This window comes from Zingiber officinale, chromosome 8A (genome assembly GCF_018446385.1).
Source record: "Zingiber officinale cultivar Zhangliang chromosome 8A, Zo_v1.1, whole genome shotgun sequence".
NCBI lineage: Eukaryota > Viridiplantae > Streptophyta > Magnoliopsida > Zingiberales > Zingiberaceae > Zingiber > Zingiber officinale.
The window spans coordinates 23969515-23991627 of NC_056000.1; the positions used below are offsets into that span (position 1 = coordinate 23969515).

At 36.7% G+C, this 22113-nt stretch overlaps 1 protein-coding gene and 1 long non-coding RNA gene across 2 annotated transcripts; both read right to left on the reverse strand.

The window, feature by feature from the left end:
• Positions 1-8263: 8263 nt before the first annotated feature.
• LOC122008263 (clathrin light chain 1-like) lies at positions 8264-21694 on the reverse strand. Its single transcript, XM_042563944.1, has 3 exons — positions 21105-21694; positions 9009-9158; positions 8264-8929 (listed from the first exon to the last, which is right to left on the reverse strand). Exons 1-3 carry the CDS (start codon positions 21593-21595, stop codon positions 8842-8844), a joined length of 729 nt encoding a protein of 242 aa, XP_042419878.1. The 5' UTR covers positions 21596-21694; the 3' UTR covers positions 8264-8841.
• Positions 11606-12390, reverse strand: LOC122008265. Its single transcript, XR_006119249.1, has 3 exons — positions 12162-12390; positions 11786-12097; positions 11606-11648 (listed from the first exon to the last, which is right to left on the reverse strand). It is a non-coding gene; the product is annotated as an uncharacterized LOC122008265 (long non-coding RNA).
• Positions 21695-22113: the final 419 nt, after the last annotated feature.

Genomic DNA, 22113 nt, shown 5'->3' on the forward strand with positions numbered 1-22113 from the left:
AAATTTCATATTTCTTTCACCTCTTTTTCATTCACATGTATTCAATAGTTTAGATCTTAAGATAAAAATACATGTAATATATATATTTTTTATTTTATGATCCAGTGTAGCAGTTGCCCACACTTGCCCACACTTGCCCTATGTTTACTCCACCCGTGATTTTGCAGATGAATTGAGCTTATTTGTGAGCTTTTCAAAGCCGTTGGAAAATATTTAATTTGTATTCTAAATTATTAAATTTTGAGGTGACATTGAACTTAATTTTTCAAACTATATTTAAATTTATAATATTTTATTTGATTATTTATTGGTTGCTCGTGAGTTACACTCACAGTGAACACTACTTATTCATTTTAATATAAATATTCTTAAATTGAAGTTTGCATAACTCCAATCGAATTTAAATTTAAATCATTTTAAGTTATAGTTCAATTTTGATCAAATTAAAATTTGAATTCGAGCTCGAATTTCATCTTAATCATTTATATCTTCGAACATCCAAATCAAATTAGAATATTCCATATATTTTGAAATTTGAATTTTAATATTAATATTTTATATTATTCGATCCGATTAGGTTAGTTCGGATATCATGTAACACTGATAATTGAGTTTTAAAAAACATGGAGAAAAAAAACGGGAGATTTTTTTTTTCAATTTTAAAAAAGAACGTTAACAGATTGACGAGCAGAAAATTCCAGACACGTGGAGGATGAGTAGGTGGGTCTATTTAAAGGCCGCGAGTAAAGTGTGTTCCGTACCATCCCCATCGTATTGTCACCTTCCTCCTTATTAATGAGCAGTCGTACAGAGCTGGTGGAGAAAACTGTCGAAAATAGCGATTGGCTATCACGCGCCTGTCCGCTGTCCCTACTCACCCTTCTCTCCCAACATCTCCTCGCGTAGTATTTTAATTTCACGTCCTTATTCACTTTAAATTCGCGATAAATAAATAACAACTGGTTTTTATGGAACCACGTCGATAAATTTTCAAAATGATTAAATTATATAGATAAATTTTAAAATTATCTATTTATGTTTTGATTTTATCCTTATTATAATTTAGAATAGTCGAATCAATTTAACTCCGTGTTAAAATATCATAATTTTAATAAAATCCGTCGAGTGATTGTCGATTGAATTTATTTTTGTTTTTTTTATTTTTTAATTAAAATCAATTTTAGATAAAATAACTAAACTGTTTCGGATTGATATAAACTTAGCTCCTATGTGTTCGTCTATCTCTTTTTCTGATTATATTTTCTTGACGTTTGGTACATCAATCGATTTTGTCTAAAATCAACTGATTGATCAAACGATTTCGGATTGACATGAAACTAGTTCCTATGTATTCCTCTATTTCTCTTAATTATAATCATGCCCTCAAATGTCAATTTGAGTTAATATATTAATAGCAGTAATTTTTTAAATACGAATATGTTTGAAAAATTTAATTTGTGTTCAAAAAATCTGGCTGATAGATCAAACGACCTCGGATTGATATGAAACTAAATCTTATATGTTCTGCTAGTTTTCCTGATTATATCCATGCCCTCAAACTTCATTTTTATCCAATATATTGAGAGCAATGATTTTTTTAATACAAATTAAATTTTTTAAATATATTTATATTTAGAAAAATATTGCTCTCAATATATTATATCAAATTGAAATTTAAGGACATCGATATAATAAGAAGAGGTAAACAGACATATAAGAACTAGTTTCATGTCAATCCGAGATCATTTTATTCATCAGTCGATTTTGTCCAAAATCGATTGATTGACTAAATGACCTCGGATTGACATGAAACTAGATTCTATATGTTCGACTAGTTTTCCTAATTATATCCATACACTCAAACATCAATTTGACTCATTATATCGAGAGCAATGAATTTTTGAATGTGAATATATTTGAAAATTTTAATTCATGTTTCAAAAATCATTGCTCTCAATATATTGGGTTAAATTGAAGTTTGAGGACATAGATATAATCAAGAGAACTAGCCGAATACATAAAATATCATTTTGATTCATTAGCTAATTTTGTCCAAAATCGATAGATGGACTAAATGACCTTAGATTGACATAAAACTAGATCATATGTGTTCGGTTAGTTCTCCTGATTATATCCATGCCCTTAAATATCAATTTAGCCCAATATATTGAGAACAATGTTTTTTTTTAACACGAATTAAATTTTTCAAACATATTCGTGTTCAAAAAATTATTGCTCTCAATATATTGGGACAAATTGAAGTTTGAGAGTATGGATATAATTAGGAGAACTAGCTGAACTCAAAGGATCTAGTTTCATGTCAATCCAAGATCGTTTGGTCCATCAGCCAGATTTTTTAAACATGAATTGAATTTTTCAAATATTTTTTTATGTTCAAAAAATTCTTGCTCTCAATATATTGAGTCAAATTGAAATTTGAGGGTATAAATATAATAAGCAAAGGTAGACGAACACATAAGGACTAGTTTTATATCAATTCGATATCATTTGATCCATCAGCCAATTTTGTCCAAAATCAGTTGATGGATCAAACGACCTCAGATTAACATGAAATTAGATCGTATGTGTTCGGCTAATTCTCCTAATTATATTTCATGTCTTTAAACTTAAATTAGATCCAATATATTGAGAGTAATGATTTTTTTGAACATGAATTAAATTTTTTAAATATATTTGTATTCAAAAATCATCGTTCTTAATATATTGGATCAAATTAAAGTTTGAGGATATGAATATAATTAGGAGAATTAGCTAAACACATAAAATCTAGTTTCATGTCAATCCGAGATCGTGTAATCCATCAGCCGATTTTGAACAAAATCGACTAATGGATCAAACGACCTTGAATTGACATGAAACTAATTCTTATGTGTTCGTCTACCTCTCCTTATTATATTTATGTCCTTAAACATTAATTTGACTCAATATATTGAAAATAATAATTTTTTAATATTTGAAAATTTTAATTCATGTTCAAAAAATCTTTGCTCTCAATATATTAAGTTAAATTAAAGTTTTAGGGCATGGATATAATTATGAGAACTAGCCGAATATATAGGATCTAATTTCATGTCAATCCGAGGTTGTTTAGTCCATCAGCTGGATTTTTTGGACATGAATTAAAATTTTTAAATATATTCATATTCAAAAAATTATTGCTCTCATATATTGAGTCAAATTGATGTTTGAAAGCATGAATATAATTATGAAAGGTGGAGGAACACATAGGAACTAGTTTTATGTGTGAGAGCATTTGGTGAATTAGTCGATTTTATGTAAACCTGACTAATGTATCATGTTGGTGCAATATCCCTCAGGTCAAGGTTGACCTGGGTAACCAAGCTGAGTCTTGGTTTGGGTTTAGATGTTTGACAATAAGATATCGATTGAAGAAGAGTCAAGTAGGTCAAGGTTGACCGGATACTTGACTGGGAAGTCCTAACTGGGATGGTAGGCAAAATGAAAGACCTAGTGAGTGAAGCTAGGCAGTAAGAAAAGTCCTGGTGAGTGAAGCCAGACAGAAGGAAGTCCTAGTGAGTGAAGCTAGGCAGAAGAAAAGTCCTGGTGAGTGAAGCCAGGCAGAAGGAAGTCCTAGTGAGTGAAGCTAGGCAGATGGAAAGTCCTGGTGAGTGAAGCCAGGCAGAAGGAAGTCCTAGTGAGTGAAGCTAGGCAGATGGAAAACCCTAGTGAGTGAAGCTAGGTGAAAGTCCTAGTGAGTGAAGCTAGGCAGATGGAAATCCTGGTGAGTGAAGCCAGGTGAAAGTCCTAGTGAGTGAAGCTAGGCAGATGGAAAACCCTAGTGAGTGAAGCTAGGTGAAAGTCCTGGTGAGTGAAGCCAGGCAAGGGAAAATCCAGATGGATCAAGGATGATCGGACATCTGTTGCTGGGAAGTCCAAGTAGGTCAAAGGATTGACTGGATACTTGGCATGAAAGAAAAGTCCAAGTAGGTCAAAGGGATTGACCGGATACTTGGCACAGAGAAAAGTCCAAGTGGGTCAAAGGGATTAACCGGACACTTGGTAAGGGAGTCCTAGCAGGTCAAGAGAGTGACTAGATGCTAGGCATGACATACCAACAGGTCAAGGTTGACCGGATGTTAGTTTGGGAGGTTTGGGACTTGGTTTTGGACAAAAATCAAGTGCTGGATCGATCAGTGGATCGATCCAGACCTGTCCCAGCGAACAGAGAGCCTCTGGATCGATTCGTGGATCGATCCAGAGGTCCCAATCGATCAGTGGATCGATTGGGACGCGGCTGATTCGCGCGATAAGCGCTGGATCGATCCGTGGATCGATCCAGGCGTTTTCCCAGAGCACAGAGGCGCTCTGGATCGATCCGTGGATCGATCCAAAGCCTCCCCGATCGATTGGGAACATTCGAATCGATCGGGATCCGACCGTTGGCATCGATAAAGGCCGCAGGCGCACGATTCCTTCGGCTATCTCTTCTCCGATTCACTCCAGATTTCTCGCCAGCTCCTCCACAGCACTCACAAAGCTCAGATCGCCAGTTCTTGAAGGATCTTGGAAGTTTTCCAAGTCAAGAGGCGGATCAAAGCCAAGAAGAGAAGCTAGGGTTAGGGTTTATACTCATTGTAAGCTTGTAAGCTTGTATTTCTTGTATCATTTCCCTCTCTTCTTGTATTGAGTCTTGTAGGGCTTCTCCGCCCTTGGTAGTTACCATAAAGGAGAGTTTTATTTAGTGGAGGGTGTGTGTGTTGGTGTGGATCCTTGGATTAGTCACCTCTTGTGAGGTGGATACCAAGTAAAACCAACCGTGTTAGCGTTGTGTGTTTGTTTCTGTATTTTCCGCTGCACATCTTTGAAGGAACAAGCAACGCCGAGCAACGAGCGAACGCGACGAGCTATTCACCCCCCCCCCCCCCCCTCTAGCTACTTTTGGTCCTAACATATCAAATGTCAAATTGACGTTTGAGGACATGGATATAACCAGGAGAGATAGACAAGCACATAAAAATTAATTTTATGTCAATTCGAAGTCGTTTGCTTTATCAACTGATTTTATCTAAAATCGATTGTGATTTTAAAAAATAAAAATAAATCAGTCGACTGATTCAAAAGATCAGTTGACTGATTTGATTAAAATTCTGATGTTTTGATGCAAAGCCAAATCGATTTGACTACTCTAAAGCATCAATCGACTGATAAAGATAAAATCAGAAATAGATATGTAATTTGGTAATTTTAAAACTCCCCTAAGTGATTTGGTAATTTTAGAAACTTATCTACGTGGTTCGATAAAAAGAGTAATAATTAAAAGACACTCTAAAATAACAAGTTGTTGTTTTTTTTTTCTTTTTTAACATCCCATTTACCGGGGATAACTTATATCCATCAGAACAATTCATATCCACTATTTTTCTACATGTAAATAGTAATTAATATCTATTAGATGTTAGTGGTTTTGGATTTATATGGTATATTAATATGTTTGAGCACTAACCTTGTAGTCATAACAATGTATAAATTTCCTTCTTGGATTTTATAATGTCTTTGATGTGGGTATTGGTATAATTTTGTCACACCAATACTTCATTCCTATTTCATTGTATGTCATATTTAATGATGAGGAGGAGATTTTGAATGATGAATGTTGTTACATCTTTATTTGATTTTTGGTTCATTAATTTAGAATTATGACTCTTTGTTAATTTAGTGGGAGTGGGAGTGTTGGAATATATTTTTAGCTGATTATCCCTTTTATTATTTTTTTGTTATTTATGTTGATGCATGTATGAATTTGGTGAGGATTTTTACCAATGGATATAATAGTCAATTTAATGTGTTTTTTCTCTCTTGAGGTTATTATCGAAAAATGATAACAAAAGATGAGGGCACAATTGCCTTTTAAAAGTGTTCTCACACCTTTAATTTTTTGTTAATTTATTTACTTATCATTGTGGTAGTTATTTATAATACTTATAATAGTTATGATTTTATAGTTGCTATAATGATTGTATCAGTTATATTTTTATAACTGATATAATATAGATTTAATTTACTCATTTAATATTTATGGGGGTAATAAGTACGGTTTTTATAGGAGTTACAATGTGTCCTATTTATTCATGATGTAATGCTCGTGCTGGAAATTTATAGTCATCCAATGCTGGTGGGTGGGGCACCCTTTCATAAAAATAAGAAAAAAAGATGCCCTAAGAGTGATTACAATGTTGGTTTACAAACCTAAGAGTGACTGTAATGCTAAGTTTATAAACCCCAAGAAGTTGGATTTTGTAAATCCAACAGTATTACAATGGACGTGAGTTTTGTAAATCTAAGAACTTAGTATCTAAAATTAGATGTTGGTTCAGAATGATTTAAAAAGAAAAAGAATGAGTGTGAGAAGGTGCTCCGTATGAATTTACATATGAAGTGAACAAATTAAAATTAATTATTATATATTAATTATTTATTAAAATTATAAAATAAAACTAATATATATTATTAATAAATTAATAAATATGTATATTATAAATATATATATTTATGATAATATATCAATGAATATTATAAATAAAGATAGTAAATAGAAAAATATAGATAATAATGTGTGAATTAGTGGGATCTAATATAAAGTTCCTTTTTGGGTTGTGATTGTGGGGAGAGATTTATAAAAGTTTTTGATTTTTTTTATTTTTGATATGGTAATGATGTGACACAAAATGTCTCATAATGAAGTTGAATTTATAGGTTTAGAGTTGGAGTGCCTTAATAATTTTAAAAAAATAGGGACACTATTTTGGTTTTTACATATAAATAAAAGATTATCATGGAAATTGATCAATAATTCTTTTACATATATATATATATATATATATATATATAAAGAGACAAAGAAGGCAAATCTTTAACCCTAGTAGGGGGATTTGATTCATCTAAGAAAACGCTTTTTGGAAATTTTACTTTTAGGTAATGTAACTATCTTATACAAGCATCATTATGCGATAAATGGAAAATAAAAAATAGTCGATTAAATATGAAATTGGAATAGCAAAACATGATGGTGAAATGGTTGAAAGATCAATTGGATTGGATTGGAATTGGGACAAGATTGACACAAATATGTCAAGATGATGACTAGACATCGACATCTTTGACAAATCTAACAAGAAAAAAGTAAGTAACCTTGGAGCCCCACCACCACGCTATCAAACTTGCCTGCGTTTTCTCGAATGGGTTGGCGGCCCTCCAAGCCAACAATGCAAAATAATTCGATTCCAAATTTTATAGTTGGATATTAATTGACCAAAAATTAATGCATTAGTAAAATCATACCTTATTTATTCCGGATCAGAGTTCAACCACATTAATTAATTAATTAATTGATTGATTGATTGATTAATTAATTAAATGTGCAGTGGGGTCAAACACTGTCACGCCAACCCATCCGTAACGCCACCGGTACGAGATTGTAGCGGTCGTAGCCTCGGTTTAATTGCTGGACAAGGACAGACACAAACAGGTACAGACACGGGGATTGATTGGCACGTACCAGCGTCGCGTTACGACGTAGTCAGGGCGCGGAAAGAATTCCGATACGAAGATGATATCGAGATTGCGAAACGGAATCTCAACAAACTAGAAAAAGATAAGAATGATGAGGAAAAATTATGGAATTTTTAGTGCGGCGGTCCGCGCTAGATTTTTCCTAAAACTAAAAGAATTAGCAAGAATATTCTCCTTGCCAGATACGGATCCCCTCCGGAGAGATTTTTTTTTCTTTTCCCAGATAAATCAAGACCTCAAAATAAATATATTATTTAAAATGAGATTTTGAAAGTTCAAACATTCAAACGTTTTGATTTTCAAAAGGAAGATCTATTCATTCAGACACGAACAATCAAATCTGCGTTCTAAAATTATATTATTTTTTTTTATTATTCAAAGTTTTAAGTAGGTCAAAAAAAGGACGTTAGTGGCAGACAGCTGCGGCTGTGACAGAGAGAGCATCGGAATTCGGAAGGCGTCCCCTCCCTTTAAATTAAAATAAATCGAAACGATGGGCTGTTCTTGTGCTTATCATTTATCCTTCATGTCTCTATTCGAATTCGATAACCCAACAACGACGCCGCTGCCGCTGCCTTATCGCGTCGGTTCAGTGTCTACGTGTCATCCGTGGACGAGATGAAAGGACACAATCAACCATTTTTTTTAATAAAAAATTCTTTCTCCTCTTCGTCTTCACCTTTCATAAATTTTAATTTACAAATTTGCGCATTGTAATTTCAGAAAGTGTCTAACTTTACCAAGAAATTGATTGATTGTTGAGTGTACAACACAATCGAGCACAGTGGAGAATGCAAGGATGCTGAAATCAAAATTATCAAAAGAAGTAGAATAATGAGACAGCTAAAAACCAATTCGCGAACCGAAAATGCAGGTGGGTGGCCATTGAAGGAACTCGCACTGCTACGAGTTGGTTCTCGTAGTGAATAAAATACAGTATGACATAAAATTGGGTGGGGGATCAAGCAGTGGCGACTAGCTCTGGTGCCTTCATTCCTTGCCTTTCAGTTGCAGGGATTTCAACCTTTGTTATAGCTGCAGCACCATTAGGTTGGGCATCTGAGGCAGGTGTTGCTGCACCATCTTTTGCATCCTTGGCAGGAGCAGCTACCGGTGGTGGTGGTGGTGGTGCTGTTGGAGGTTTCATATGTGGTGGAGTATGCTTCAGCTTGACCAAAATGTGCCGCATCCTAGACAGATCAGTGGGCTTCCCAGGTTTTGGTCCCTGGATCACGACAACGGAAGGTTTCTTCTCCTGTTCTTGCTTTCCTCTCTTCTTCTCAATGCTGGCTATCTCATGGGGGATGAACTCAGAAATAGCTTTCCAGTATTGCTTATCTGCATTTGCATGGAACTTCTCCTGATTGGCGAGACATAGCTGCCAACAAATGAAAATCTTAGATGGAATATTCTTTTGACATGTGTGGCAAATCAATATTAGAGCAAAAAAGACTTGCCTTCGCTCTGTGTTCTGCACACTGTTTGTTTCACAGTTTATTTTTCTCTTCTCATAGAAAGCTTGTATGTATTGTTCAGCTTCAGAAATGATTTCATTTCTAGAATCTTTTTCCTTTCTCTCTTTTTCCTCCAGCTGAATTGCATTTTGTCTGTGAATAGTGAACAAAAGAATTGATAAAACTGAAATAAGCATCAGTGACAGCCATCGAACTCAATAACTCAAAGAAAGCACACATTTTATTGTTAATGAGCTTGCTTTTATACTTGTACAGTATGCAAAACAGATATCACAACATTGATGAGAACATACTACCTTGTTTAAATCATGGCCAAAGAACAAAACAGCCATCAAGCAATGCCAAATGCCATGTAATTGCCATCCTCAATAGTCAACATAAATCTGTAACAGTTGAAAATTACCTACATTGGTCTGATATATCCAACAAGTTAAAACAAATTATACTATCTTTAAAGGTTATAGAGAGCATTATGATAGCAAACTAGAACATTTTAAAAAAAGCAACTGATATGACCAACAATAAATAGTGCAAACTGAATTAACCAGAATATTTAAGGGAACAGAACACGCCAAGTTCACCAATCCAAGTAGGAGGGAAAATATTTCAACTCTCACAATCTATCCCCTAGGATTTCTATTTCTCCAAGAAGGAATTTCTACCCATCTCAAGTAGGATCTCCAGTTTGTTAATGTATGACATTTTCCTACCATTGTGTTTGTATGGTGTTAAAATTGACGGGCATATTTTCTGAAGTAATATTTTGTTTTGTTTTGTTCTTCTATAAAATAACTAAAGTAAGAGAATAGCTAAAGTGAGAGAAAGGAATATAATAAATTTTATCCGAATAAAATGTATTAAAGATGAATGTAATAGAGTACTAATAAACGATCGAGAACTTTTTAAAAGAACGATGAAAGAGATATTTTCATTAACTTTTTAATGAAGGTTTAGATAAACAACTTAACTTAGGTAATTTAAATAAATCAAATGAGCACAGAAATTTAAATTTTTGTCATAGAATTCAAACTTCAGAAATAGAACAAGTTTTAAATGAGATGCATAATGAAAAAGTCGTTGGATCAAATGATATTCCGATAGAGGTATGTAAATGCCTAAGAAAATAAAATATTGAATGACTTACAAAATTATTTAATATGATATTGAAAACGAAAAAAATATCTAATGGAGGATAAGAACTCTAATTCCTTATATAAGACTAAGGGATACGTATAAAATTGTGCAAACTATAAGGGTATTAAACTAATGAGTCATACCATGAAAGTTTGGAAAAAAGTAATACAAAAAAGATCAAGGAAACCTCAGTGACTAAAAATCAATTTGGAATTATGCCTGGAAGGTCGGTAATAGAAGTTATACATCTTCTTAGATAATTAATTGAAAAATATCAGGAGCAAAAACAAGATTTACACATGGTATTCATTAACTTAGAAAAAACTTATGATAGAGTGTCATGAGGAATTATATGGAGAATTCTAGAAAAGAGAGGTGTTAGCATATATTGAACTAGTTAAGGATATGTATAAAGATGTAACGACTAGAGTAAAGACTTTAAGCGAAGTATTTGAAACATTTCCAATAAAAATAGGGTTGCATCAAGGATCATCTCTAAGTCTCTATCCTTTTACACTAATTATGGATGAACTCACTGCACACATTCAAGACACCGTACCGTGGTGCATGTTGTTTGTAGATGATATTGTTTTGATAGATGAGACACGTGAATGAGTAAATGTTAAACTAGAATCTTGGCAAGAAACACTAGAAGGGAAAGGTTTTAGGCTTAGTAGAATAAAAACAAAATATATGGAATTTAATTTTAGTAATATTAGACTTAATGAGACAATTGTTAAGATAGGAGATGACGAGTTGCCCAGAACCGAGAGTTTTAAATATTTAGGATCATTTTTACAAAACGATGAAAGGATTGAAAAAGATGTCTTACATAGAATACAAACAAAATAGTTGAAATGGAGGAGAGTGTCGGGTGTTTTATGTGACCGTAAAGTATCTCTAAAATTTAAAGGAAAGTTCTACAAAATCGCAGTTAGACCTACTATGTTTGAGCGGAATGTTGGGCTATGACTCAAGAACATGAGCAGAAGATGAGAATTGCGACTTGCATAGATGAGAATGTTAAGATGGATGTGTGGACATACGAGGATGGACAGAATAACAAATGAGAGTATTAGAGAGAAAGTCAGAGTTACATCAATTGAGGAAAAACTCCGAGAGACACGTTTAAGATGGTACAAACATGTACTTAGACGCCCAATAAATGCTTCAGTTAGGCGATGTGAAACTATGATAAACATGCATATCAAACGAGGAAAAGAAAGACCAAAAAAGATTTGGTTAGCAACAATAAAACAAGATAAAATTTATTTAAATATAGATGATGATATAATAGGAGATAAAGCTCAATGGCGTAAAAGGATTCATACAACCGACCCCACCTAGTGGGAAAATGCTTGGTTGTTGTTGTTGTTGTCGTTGTCTTACCATCATTACCGTTTCCTTCATCGTCGAGAGAGGATTCTGAATCTTGATCATCCATCCTTGCCTTAAATGCAATGTTGTGCTTCGGCTCCTTCTTCGGATCTGCAAATCTCGTTTCATGGACTTCAAATGTTGAAAACATTTCTTCTAAGGTAACAGAATCTAAATCTTTAGAAATATAGTGAGCATCTACTAATGATGCTCACTCAGTAGATCTAGGAAATGCATTAAGCACGTACCTTAGCGTATCTCGGTTGCTTACATTTTCTCCGAGATTCGTGAGTCCGGTGATTAGTTTCTTCATTCTCGAGTGAAGATGTGCAACGGTTTCTTCTGCTTCCAGTTTTACGTTGCTTAACTGATTCCTTAGCAGACCTCGTCTCGCGAGCTTGGCTTCGAACGCCCCTTCGTGTAGCTCAAGGAACTTATCCCAAAGTTCGTTTGCTGAGTCGTAAGCGCCGATTCAGTTGACTTCTTGTGGCAGTAGGACACTCAATAGATTGCCACGAAGTCCGCCTGCTCCTTCTTCGTCCACTGGTATTCTTCCTTGCCTTCAGATATTATAAAATCAAATTTCATTATTAAAAGTAATTCAAAGTCGATTTTAAAGAATACCTTCATTTTCTTTTTCCATCTTGCGAACTCCCCTCGAACTTTGGTGGACAGATACTTGGTCCAGCCATTCTGTGTGCTTCGTTCGGCGGTTAGTTCTCCTGAAACGTCCTAGTTCTGATACCACTTGTTAGGACCCTTGGCGACCGGCTAGAGGAAGGGTTGAATAACCCCTGCACAAATTAAAATAAAAATACCTTTCTCGGCTTATAACTTAAATAAAATAAACACTTGCATAAGAATAAATAAAAGACCAAAAGGAAAAAGGCACCGAGAATTTACTTTGTTACAACCGAGAATGTTGTTAATCCAAGGAAGTTGAATCGCACTAAGAATCTCCTTCAGGCGGAGAAGCCTCTTACAGCAATAAACGCACAGAAAAGAAGCTAAACAAAAAACTAGGAGCGGACAAGTGTAGTTTCTTTGTATTTCACGTTGTTCTTAGCTTGTGAGGGCAGAGTTGCTTATATAGCCCTGCACGGGGCACCTGGAAGCATTCCAGGCGCTTGGAATGGGATAAAACATTATCCCCGACGCGTCGGTCAAAGTCCACGTTGATCTTGATAAAACTTGGGTTCTGTGCGCCCTGAAGGGAAAGTCAACATTTTGTTGACTTTCTCTCCGGGCCTCTAGCTTCGGCTCCGCTTGCTTCAATCCGGGTCTTCCGCTCTGGCTCCGCTCGCTTGGGTGATTTCGGCTATTTGGAATAGGGCTCACCCGAACCCAACTTCCGACCTTCTACTCGAGCAAGCTTCCGCTCCGGCTTCTTATCCCTCGGAAACGCCGCCGCCTCCTCGTCCGCCAGCGTACTTTTCCGCAACACCTCGTCCCTCAGACGCACCGAGTCCGTCGGCTCTCTCCCGTGTTGTTCTTCTCGCTAGCTGCGTTTTTCTCGACGCCCTGTGTTCCTAAGTTCCTGTACACTTAGACACAAGGTTAAATACAACATGACCTAACCTAACTTGTATGATCACATCAAAACAACCTTAGGTACTGACATAAACCACTTGAGCAGCTTCATGTTGGTTGAACCTGTACCTCCTGCTCGCTGAATGAGCTGGTCACAAATGAGAACCAACCTTTTTGTCAAAGGGGAATCCGATGACTTGCCCACCCATTGCCAAAATCTGCGTCCTTAGGTAATGGTGATGAACCCACCATACCCATAGCGTGTCGACCTTACTTTGTATTTTCCACAATGTCCTGTATAATAGAGCAGTATTCCAAGTAGACAAATCCCTGATTTCATAACCACCCTCATCCCTTGATAAACACAAGGTCGCCCAAGCAATTGGTGGGTTCTTTTCAACTTGGTATTTTATCCTTTACCACCACCAATTACCTTTACATAACCCTTCCACCACCATGATTACCATCACCATCTCCCTATGATACAACTTCTATGTTATATATATTCTTCTGCACCATAAAGACTTCACCGCTACATCTTTATGTAATTGTCATCGTCATTCTATACCATCACTCATATCCATTGACAGTGTTGGAGTTGTCAACACCTCAAGCCTCGCTATAATTTTCTTTATAGATGTTTAGCCCTTTCCTATCTCCTTATTTATTTTTTTTAATAAAACGATAAGAACAACCAAATCTTATCCAACTAGATAGGGTCGGCTATATAGATTCTTTTATGTCATTGAACTCTATCTCCTACTATATCATTATCTATACTTAAATAAATTTTATCTTGTTTTATTGTTGCTAACGGTTTTTTTGGGTCTTCCTCTTCCTCGTTTGATATGCGTGTTTATCATAGTTTCACATCGCCTAACTGAAGCATTTATTGGTCGTCTAAGTACATGTCTGTATCATCTTAAACGTGTCTCTCGGAGTTTTTCCTCAATAGATGCAACTCAGAATCTCAGAACCGGGGTATTACAATCACCCCTACTTAAAGACACAACACCCTCGTTGTGTAACCACGAATCACACCACGGACAAATCCCAGAATCTCCCTCGCTAGGTGGTGCCCTGGGTGCTCCTGCCACAGGCACACTCACAGTCACAAGATCGCTCTGATACCATCTGAAGTGGGGGTAAAAGGATCCGGAGCTCTTTTACTCATCCATCTCCTCTCTCTACTTCCAGATTGTTTCACCAAGCAGTGATAGATCATTTTGAGGTAAGATATGATCAGTGTATCAATATTTAAGTGTTTGTTCAATTTCTATACTAGATTGGTTATTTGATTACAGTCTTGGTTAGGTTACGCATAATATCTAATCCAGGGAGATCTGATCATTTGTCTATAACGGATGGATGAATTGGAATTAAGGTTCTATTTCGATTATGGTTAATGTAATTATGGTTTGTGTTAATGCATGAATTGATAGATCTATAGATTAATGGAGGTTGTATCTGGAGATTAGCATGATTAATTTGTTATCCATGCTAGTTGATTAGTTCTGTGATATGATTAATTGTGAGTAACTGATTTGGATTGATATCAAATATGGAGTTGGTTAATTAGTTGGTACGAAATGAGATTTGATTTTATTTTTGAGTGTGGTTTAATTTGATTAGTGGATGATCTAAATTGATTTAATCAATTAGATGGATTAAACAAGGGTTGACATTGGGTTGGACCTAGATCCCGCATATGTGATTAGCTAAACTATACATCGTGTGATTTACAGGATTATGATCCGAGATGAGTGTCTCGACGTGAGATCGTTTGGCACGATCGGCATATAAAGGCGGGTACTTCTTGTTTTATCTCTTTAGTACATTGTTCTTAGTGCATGAGCTATACCTTCGGATAGTTCCTGTATTTATCTTGACTCCACTCGTATTTTCCTTGTGTTTGATACTTCCACTCAATCTTTGAGCTACTCGTTTCTGTATCTATACAATCTCTCGTTGCTATCTATGATATTTAGCAGATACCAGACACCAGATACTAGATATTGGATATATAGATACCAGACACCATGTCTTCTTGTTTTGACTGCTATTTATTCATGTTTCTTACTGAGCATGCTGGCTTCATGTAGCATACCTGTTTTCTGTTTATATTTATATATATATATATATATGATGGTTGTTGCATCTTGCGCATTATGTCATGGCTCCCTTGTCGTGTGAGAGAGTCGTCAGTCATGACCGCACGCTCGACCACTCATACACTCATGGGCAGTGATAGCTGGAGTCGCAGGCAGTAGGGACCCCGTCGCAGACGTAGCTATTCAGCTACTATGCAACTGTCCCCTCGGCCACTCAAGAGTAGTGGTAGCTAGAGTGGTGTACAGTTTGTCATTGTCCTGACCTCTCGACCATACAGGGGTCATGGTGCAGAGGGGTGGGCGGGAGTGACCATCTGTGCATACGCTGTTATTATTATACCTACTGATGCGGTTGCTTATTTATGCTGTTATTGCTTATTTATGCTGCTGTTGCTTACTTATACTGGTATGCTCACATAGGTTGAGTTATATACCTGTGGTATGTGTTTAGACACTGGTTTACTTATTGTTAATAAGTATATACCTCACATGTTACCCATGTAGTTATAAGCAGTATTATAGCAGGTCTTTGCTACACCTGACCTCCTATTACTAGCCTCGGATATGGTTTCAAGTATGGACATTTATCTTAATATCACGGTAGTATCTGTTATTTTCCCTATGAGACTGTATACCTTTGTATCTCTAGTTCTTTACTATATTCATGCAATATCTGTCTATTACCCGCTGAGTCTTTATACTCACCACCCCGAAAACTGGTTATTTCGCCAGGTAGCAGGTAAATGATTTATGGAGTCGCCTGGAGATCCTGTCCGCCAGTCCCGTGTCACACCGAGCTACTCCTACCGTTAATGTTTCCGTTCGCATATTTGATTTTGCACTTGTTCTCGTATTTGTATATTTTATATAGAGTTTGTCTTGTATTTGATGTATTGATTATGTGTCAAGCCGAGTCGGCTCGCAGTTAGTTGTTCTGGTGTTTTATGTTCCTTATGTTGTGATTTTCGCTGTGTTATGTTTCAGCTGTGTGGGCTGCATATTAAATCTGCGTGGTTGTGTTATTTATCCAGCCGTGTGGATTGTTATATACTGTTGATGAGTATGTCTGTGGTTATATGTACTTATGCTTCATATTGTCATCGATACAGGGGAGATGCTGTCGAAATTTTATCGGTAGGGACTCCCCCGGGGGCCTTTAAGGCAAGGCTGGACGATCAAGATTCAGAATCCTCTCTCGACGATGAAGAAACGGTAATGATGGTAAGACAACAACAACAACAACAACAACAACCAAGCATTTTCCCACTAGGTGGGGTCGGCTGTATGAATCTTTTTACGTCATTGAGCTTTATCTCCTATTATATCATCATCTATATTTAAATAAATTTTATCTTGTTTTATTGTTACTAACCAAATCTTTTTTGGTCTTTCTCTTCCTCGTTTGATATGCATGTTTATCATAGTTTCACATCGCCTAACTGAAACATTTATTGGTCGTTTAAGTACATGTTTATACCATCTTAAACGTGTCTCTCAGAGTTTTTCCTCAATAGATGCAACTCTGACTTTCTCTCTAATACTCTCATTTCTTATTCTGTCCATCCTCGTATGTCCACACATTCATCTTAACATTCTCATCTATGTAACTCTCATCTTCTGCTCATGTTCTTGAGTCATAGCCCAATATTCGGCTTATATAACATAGCAGGTCTAACTACGATTTTGTAGAACCTTCCTTTAAATTTTAGAGGTACTTTACGATCACATAAAACACCCGACACTCTTCTCCATTTCAACTATCTTGTTTGTATTCTATTTAAGACATCTCTTTCTTTCAATCCTTTCATCGTTTTGCAAAAATGATCCTAAATATTTAAAACTCTCGGTTCTGAGCAACTCGTCATCTCCTATCTTAACAATTGTCTCATTAAGTCTAATATTACTAAAATTAAATTCCATATATTTTGTTTCTATTCTACTAAGCCTAAAACCTTTCCCTTCTAGTGTTTCCTGTCAAGATTCTAGTTTAGCATTTACTCATTCACGTGTCTCATCTAGCAAAACAATATCATCTGCAAACAACATGCACCATGGTACTGTGTCTTGAATGTGCACAGTGAGTTCGTCCATAATTAGTATAAAAAATAGGGACTTAGACAATTTTAAAAATTATTTAAATCTAGAAAAACTAACCATCTGCATGGTAGAAATAAAAGAACAATCAGATGTTACCACTACAATGAAGAAAGTCATGTTAAAGATAACTGCCCTAAGTTAAATATCAAGGACAAGGACAAAGGAATGAACAAGAAGCTTGTCCAATCGAACAAGTACAAGATATTAAAGGCGACGTGGGACGAAACATCGTCCGAATCAGAAGTTGAAATTGTTGTTGGACTTGCGTTAATGACAATTCATCAAGACAACGAAAACGAAGCAAGCTCGTCCGAAATGAGCATCGATGAAGGGGGAGCGACATCGGAAGAGAGCAGCAGTTCAGGGGGAGCTACGGATAACGAGATTGACAAGGTAAGTCAGTACAATCTCTTTCTCTCGATAAGTTATTTAAATTTGTTAAATTATTATCTAAAGATTGTTGCAAATTAGAAAAAGAAATTAAAGAGTTAAAATTAATTCTAGCAAAATCTTGTCCATTAGAAGAATTTGATAAAATAAAATTAAAAAATGATAATTTACAAAAAGAAATAAAGAACTTGAAAAATCATGCATGCATGCTTAAATGTTAAAAATCAAAATATTAGGAAATATAATAAATTGAACTGGTATTTTACTTACCACAAGGGACAAATTAGGAAAAATTCTCAGAAAAATATTCCTAAGAGATTTTTAATTAATCTAATTGGTTGGAATCTATATTGGATTCCAAAGTCTTGTAAAATTGAACTTTAATTAGACTTAGCGTTTTCAACGAGAAAATTAAATGTTTGAATTTCCTTAAGAGACTTTGTCTAGAAAGTGGTTGTTGCTCCAATAATCAAGAAGGCTTAGTACTTCGCCATAGCCGGAAAGCCAATTAATAAATTAAAATGTTTAATTGACTAACTGATAAAGCATTTAATTGTAATTAAATAATGCTTTAAATAGTTTCTCAAAAAAAATTTCGATGTTTTTAACTTAGAATTTTTAAAAAAAAAAAAAAAGACTTAAAAGTTTTTTTTTGGAAGTATCAGTTTTACTTTACCAAAATTATTTCTACAAAATTAGTTTTTGCACTTAGGAAATTATTGATATTGTTTTTTGGTGATATCAAAAATATTTTTCACTTAGAAATTTTTTCTAAAATTATTTTAAGTTCTATCAAAATTATTTTTAAAATTTTCAAAAACTTGATAAGTTTTTCAAAATGTTGAAAATCAATTTTTTTTTAATAAAAACTTTCCTATTTTTTGAAAAATTTATCCTTAGATTTTTTTTGGTATCCCATTTTTTATGTAATCAAAGGAGTAGAAGGGACGATTAAGTCTAAGGGGAAGTAGTTTAAACTTTTTAAATTTTTGCACTTTAATTGCAATGCAAGTTTATTGCTTTTACTTTATGTTAGTTTATCCTAACTTAACTTGGGTTGCTCACATCAAAAAGGGAGAAATTGTTGGTATCCCAAGGTTGTTTTGATGTGATCAAACAAGTTAGGTTAGGTTCTGTTGTGTTTAACCTTGTGTCTAAGTGTACAGGAACTTAGAAACACAAGACGTCGAGCAAAAGACGCAGCTAACGAAAAGGACGACACGAGAGAGAGTCAACAGGCTCGGTGCGTCTGAGGGACGAGGTGCTGCGGAAATGTACGCAGACGGACGAGAAGGAGGCGCGCAATGTTTCCGAGGGACGAGAAGCCGGAACGGAAGCTTGCTCAAGGAGAAGGCCAGAAGTTGGGTTCGGGTGACTCCTATTCCGGATAGCCGAAATCACCCAAGCGAGAGGAGCCGGAGTGGAAGATCCGGACCGAAGCAAGCGGAGCCGAAGCTGGAGGTCCGGAGAAATGTTGACTTTCCCCTTCGAGGCGCTCGAAACCATTCTGGGTGCCCAGAGCAGTCCAGGGGCCCGCAACCCTTCCGGGCACCCGGAACCCAAGTTTTATCAAGATCAACATGGACTTTGACCGACGCATCGGGGATAAGATTTTATCCCATTCCAGGTACTTTGAACGCTTCCAAGCGCCCCGAGCAAGGCTATATAAGCAGCTTTGCTCCCAGAAGATAAGAACAACGTGAAATACAAAGAAACTATACTTGTGCGCTCCTAGTTTTTTGTTTAGCTTCTTTTCTGTGCGTTCATTGTTGTAAGAGGCTACTCCGCCTGAAGGAGGATTAACAACATTCCCGGTTGTAACCAAGTAAATTCTCGGTGCGTCTTTCCTTTTAGTCTTTTATTTATTCTTATGCAAATGTTTATTTTATTTAAGTTATAAACCGAGAAATGTATTTTTATTTTAATTTGTGCAGGAGCTATTCACCCCCCTCTAGCCGACCGCCAAGTATCCTAACAGTTTGAAGGGAGTGGAATGGCTTCGGATGTGAGGATGGAGAGACTAATGTTCACTGTTCTGGCAGCAAGATAAAAGTAATGCACATATCTTCTTCGGTTGCCCCATCATAAGGACTTGCATGGTTTTTCTTAAAGTTCATACTTACATTAGACATCTAGTGCTTTAAGAAATGGTAATATATATTGTTTTGGGGAATGATGAATATATATATATATATATATATATATATATATATATATATATATATACGAAAATATTACTCTACGGCACACATCCGTGCGGATCGATGTGATGGATCGATCCACCCCCGCTGGATCGATAAATGGATCGATCCAGCAGGCACGAGAAGATGAAGCGGGGCTTCAGCCTCGCTGGATCGATCCAGCAGGCGCGAGAAGACGAAGCGGGGCTTCAACCCGGCTGGATGCCGGAACCCCTTGGGTTCACCTTTCCCTCCGGTTATAGTAAAGTTCGAGGGGGGTGTGGGCAGGCGACCAGAGGCCGCCGATGGTGGGAGGGCGCGACTAGCACGACGGGCGCGAGAAAACAAGCAGGGCTGAATCGATCCACTGATCGATTCAGCCCCGCTGGATCGATCAGTGGATCAATCCATCAGGCGCGAGAAGACGAAACGGGGCTGAATCGGATCGATTCAGCCCCGCTGGATCGATCAGTGGATCGATCCAACAGGCATGAGAAGACGAAGCGGGATTGAATCAATCCAGCACTAATTTTGATGCGCGCCGCACCAAATCGCACAGAGCGTACCGCAGGATAGCTTTTCTCTTTCTATATATATATCATTATAAACCAATAAATAGATCTTGAAACTCCCAATATGAGATTAAAATCTCATTCACAATAGAACATCTTTTTTATCCATCACTTTTTCATTTATATATATCCAACATTTACAATATGCCTGGTCAACAATTTAAAAGACTAATTTTAATAAAAATAATTTATTCTAGAGATAAATAAGGGAATCAGTAATTCTAGAGGAAACAAATATTCTACTAGTACTAAAAAGAAATAATTCTAGGCTAAAGAATTGATATGTCGCTTATACTGCATGAGCATTCTCGTCCCAGAAAGTGATAAGCATCAAGGTTCATTAAACCTAAACTGTGAAGATAGGTTTACTATCTAACGGTGTTTAGACTATTTAATGGCTAGAAGGGTTGTATTTTTTGCCCTTCGTTAAAGTGCTCGAACTAACAACTATTTAAGACCATGAAGAACTTGGATCAAAAGAAGCACCAGCTGAAGAGAGTAATTAAAGAGGTCTACCGTGAATGATCCGACATTCAAAGTTTAGCAAGATTTTAGCCATTCTAAATTCAGGCATTTGAAGTAAGTAATCTATGTTCAATTAATCAGTTCTAAACATCAAGAAGACCTGATCTGAAGAATACAAAGAACGTCCGAGTAACAATAAGATCTCAAAGGAAAGGTCCTTACCTGCGCCACTCCCTCAGGAGGAAACCCTCTTCCATCTGCATCTGATCGAGGTCGGGAAGGATAGGGCCATCCGACCTGAAGATCTCTCCGTTCTCCTCCACGCCATGCGCCGTTCCATTTGCCTGGGGCATCGTGAAGGGGGACGCCGCCGCCGTCGAGAAGCCGTACCCTTCGTCGGAGACCGAGATACCGTGGTCGTCGCTAATGGCCAGTTGTTGTACGTGAACTGAGGCGTCGTCGGAGTGGAAGACGAAGCCGTCTCCAGCGCCGCCAGAGGCGACGTCGACGGGGAAAGCATGAGAGGGCGGAGCGGGGTCGTCGGCGTCTTCGGAAGGGGAGAAGGTGGAGAAGGAGTCGAAACGCTGGGAGGGGAGGCGGGGGTTGTAGCCGAGGTAACCGTCGTCGAAGGGGCGGGTAGTGGCGCCTCTCCCGCCCGATGCCGCGGCGTCGTCGTCGCCGTCATGGCTAAGGCTGTCAAAGGCAGACGACATCGCGGGATGGGGATCGAGATCCGGTTCTTCCCTCGCTCGAGATCTGTTTTCGTGCTGGAGGAGTCGTTTCAGGAACCTCGTCGTCTTTTTATACGTAGAAGAGAGGCGGTGACAGAAGAGGGGAAGTGGAAGGTCAACTTCGGTTGCCTATTTGATGTGGCTATTGCATCGATTTCTTTTGTCTTATTTTTAATGATACAATTTCTCTATTGGCCCTGTTTATCAGGAGGTCAGATATAAAGGAAGTCCTTTCTATTCCTTGGTTGAATTAATGAGATCTTATCTGTTAAATAGATAGAATTCAATTTATTCAATTAATGAATAAATAAGAGATCAAGGATGGTCTAGGGATTTTGAACCAGAGGATCCTCAGAGGGGATAAATAAAAAAATAGATTAAGAGCACCATGTATATTGAAAATGGTGGGCAGGGACTCTCTAGTCCAAGATCCCTAGATGTTCATTGGATGTGTGAACTATATCCTACCTGTTAAATAGGTGAGATCCAGTTCATTCCAC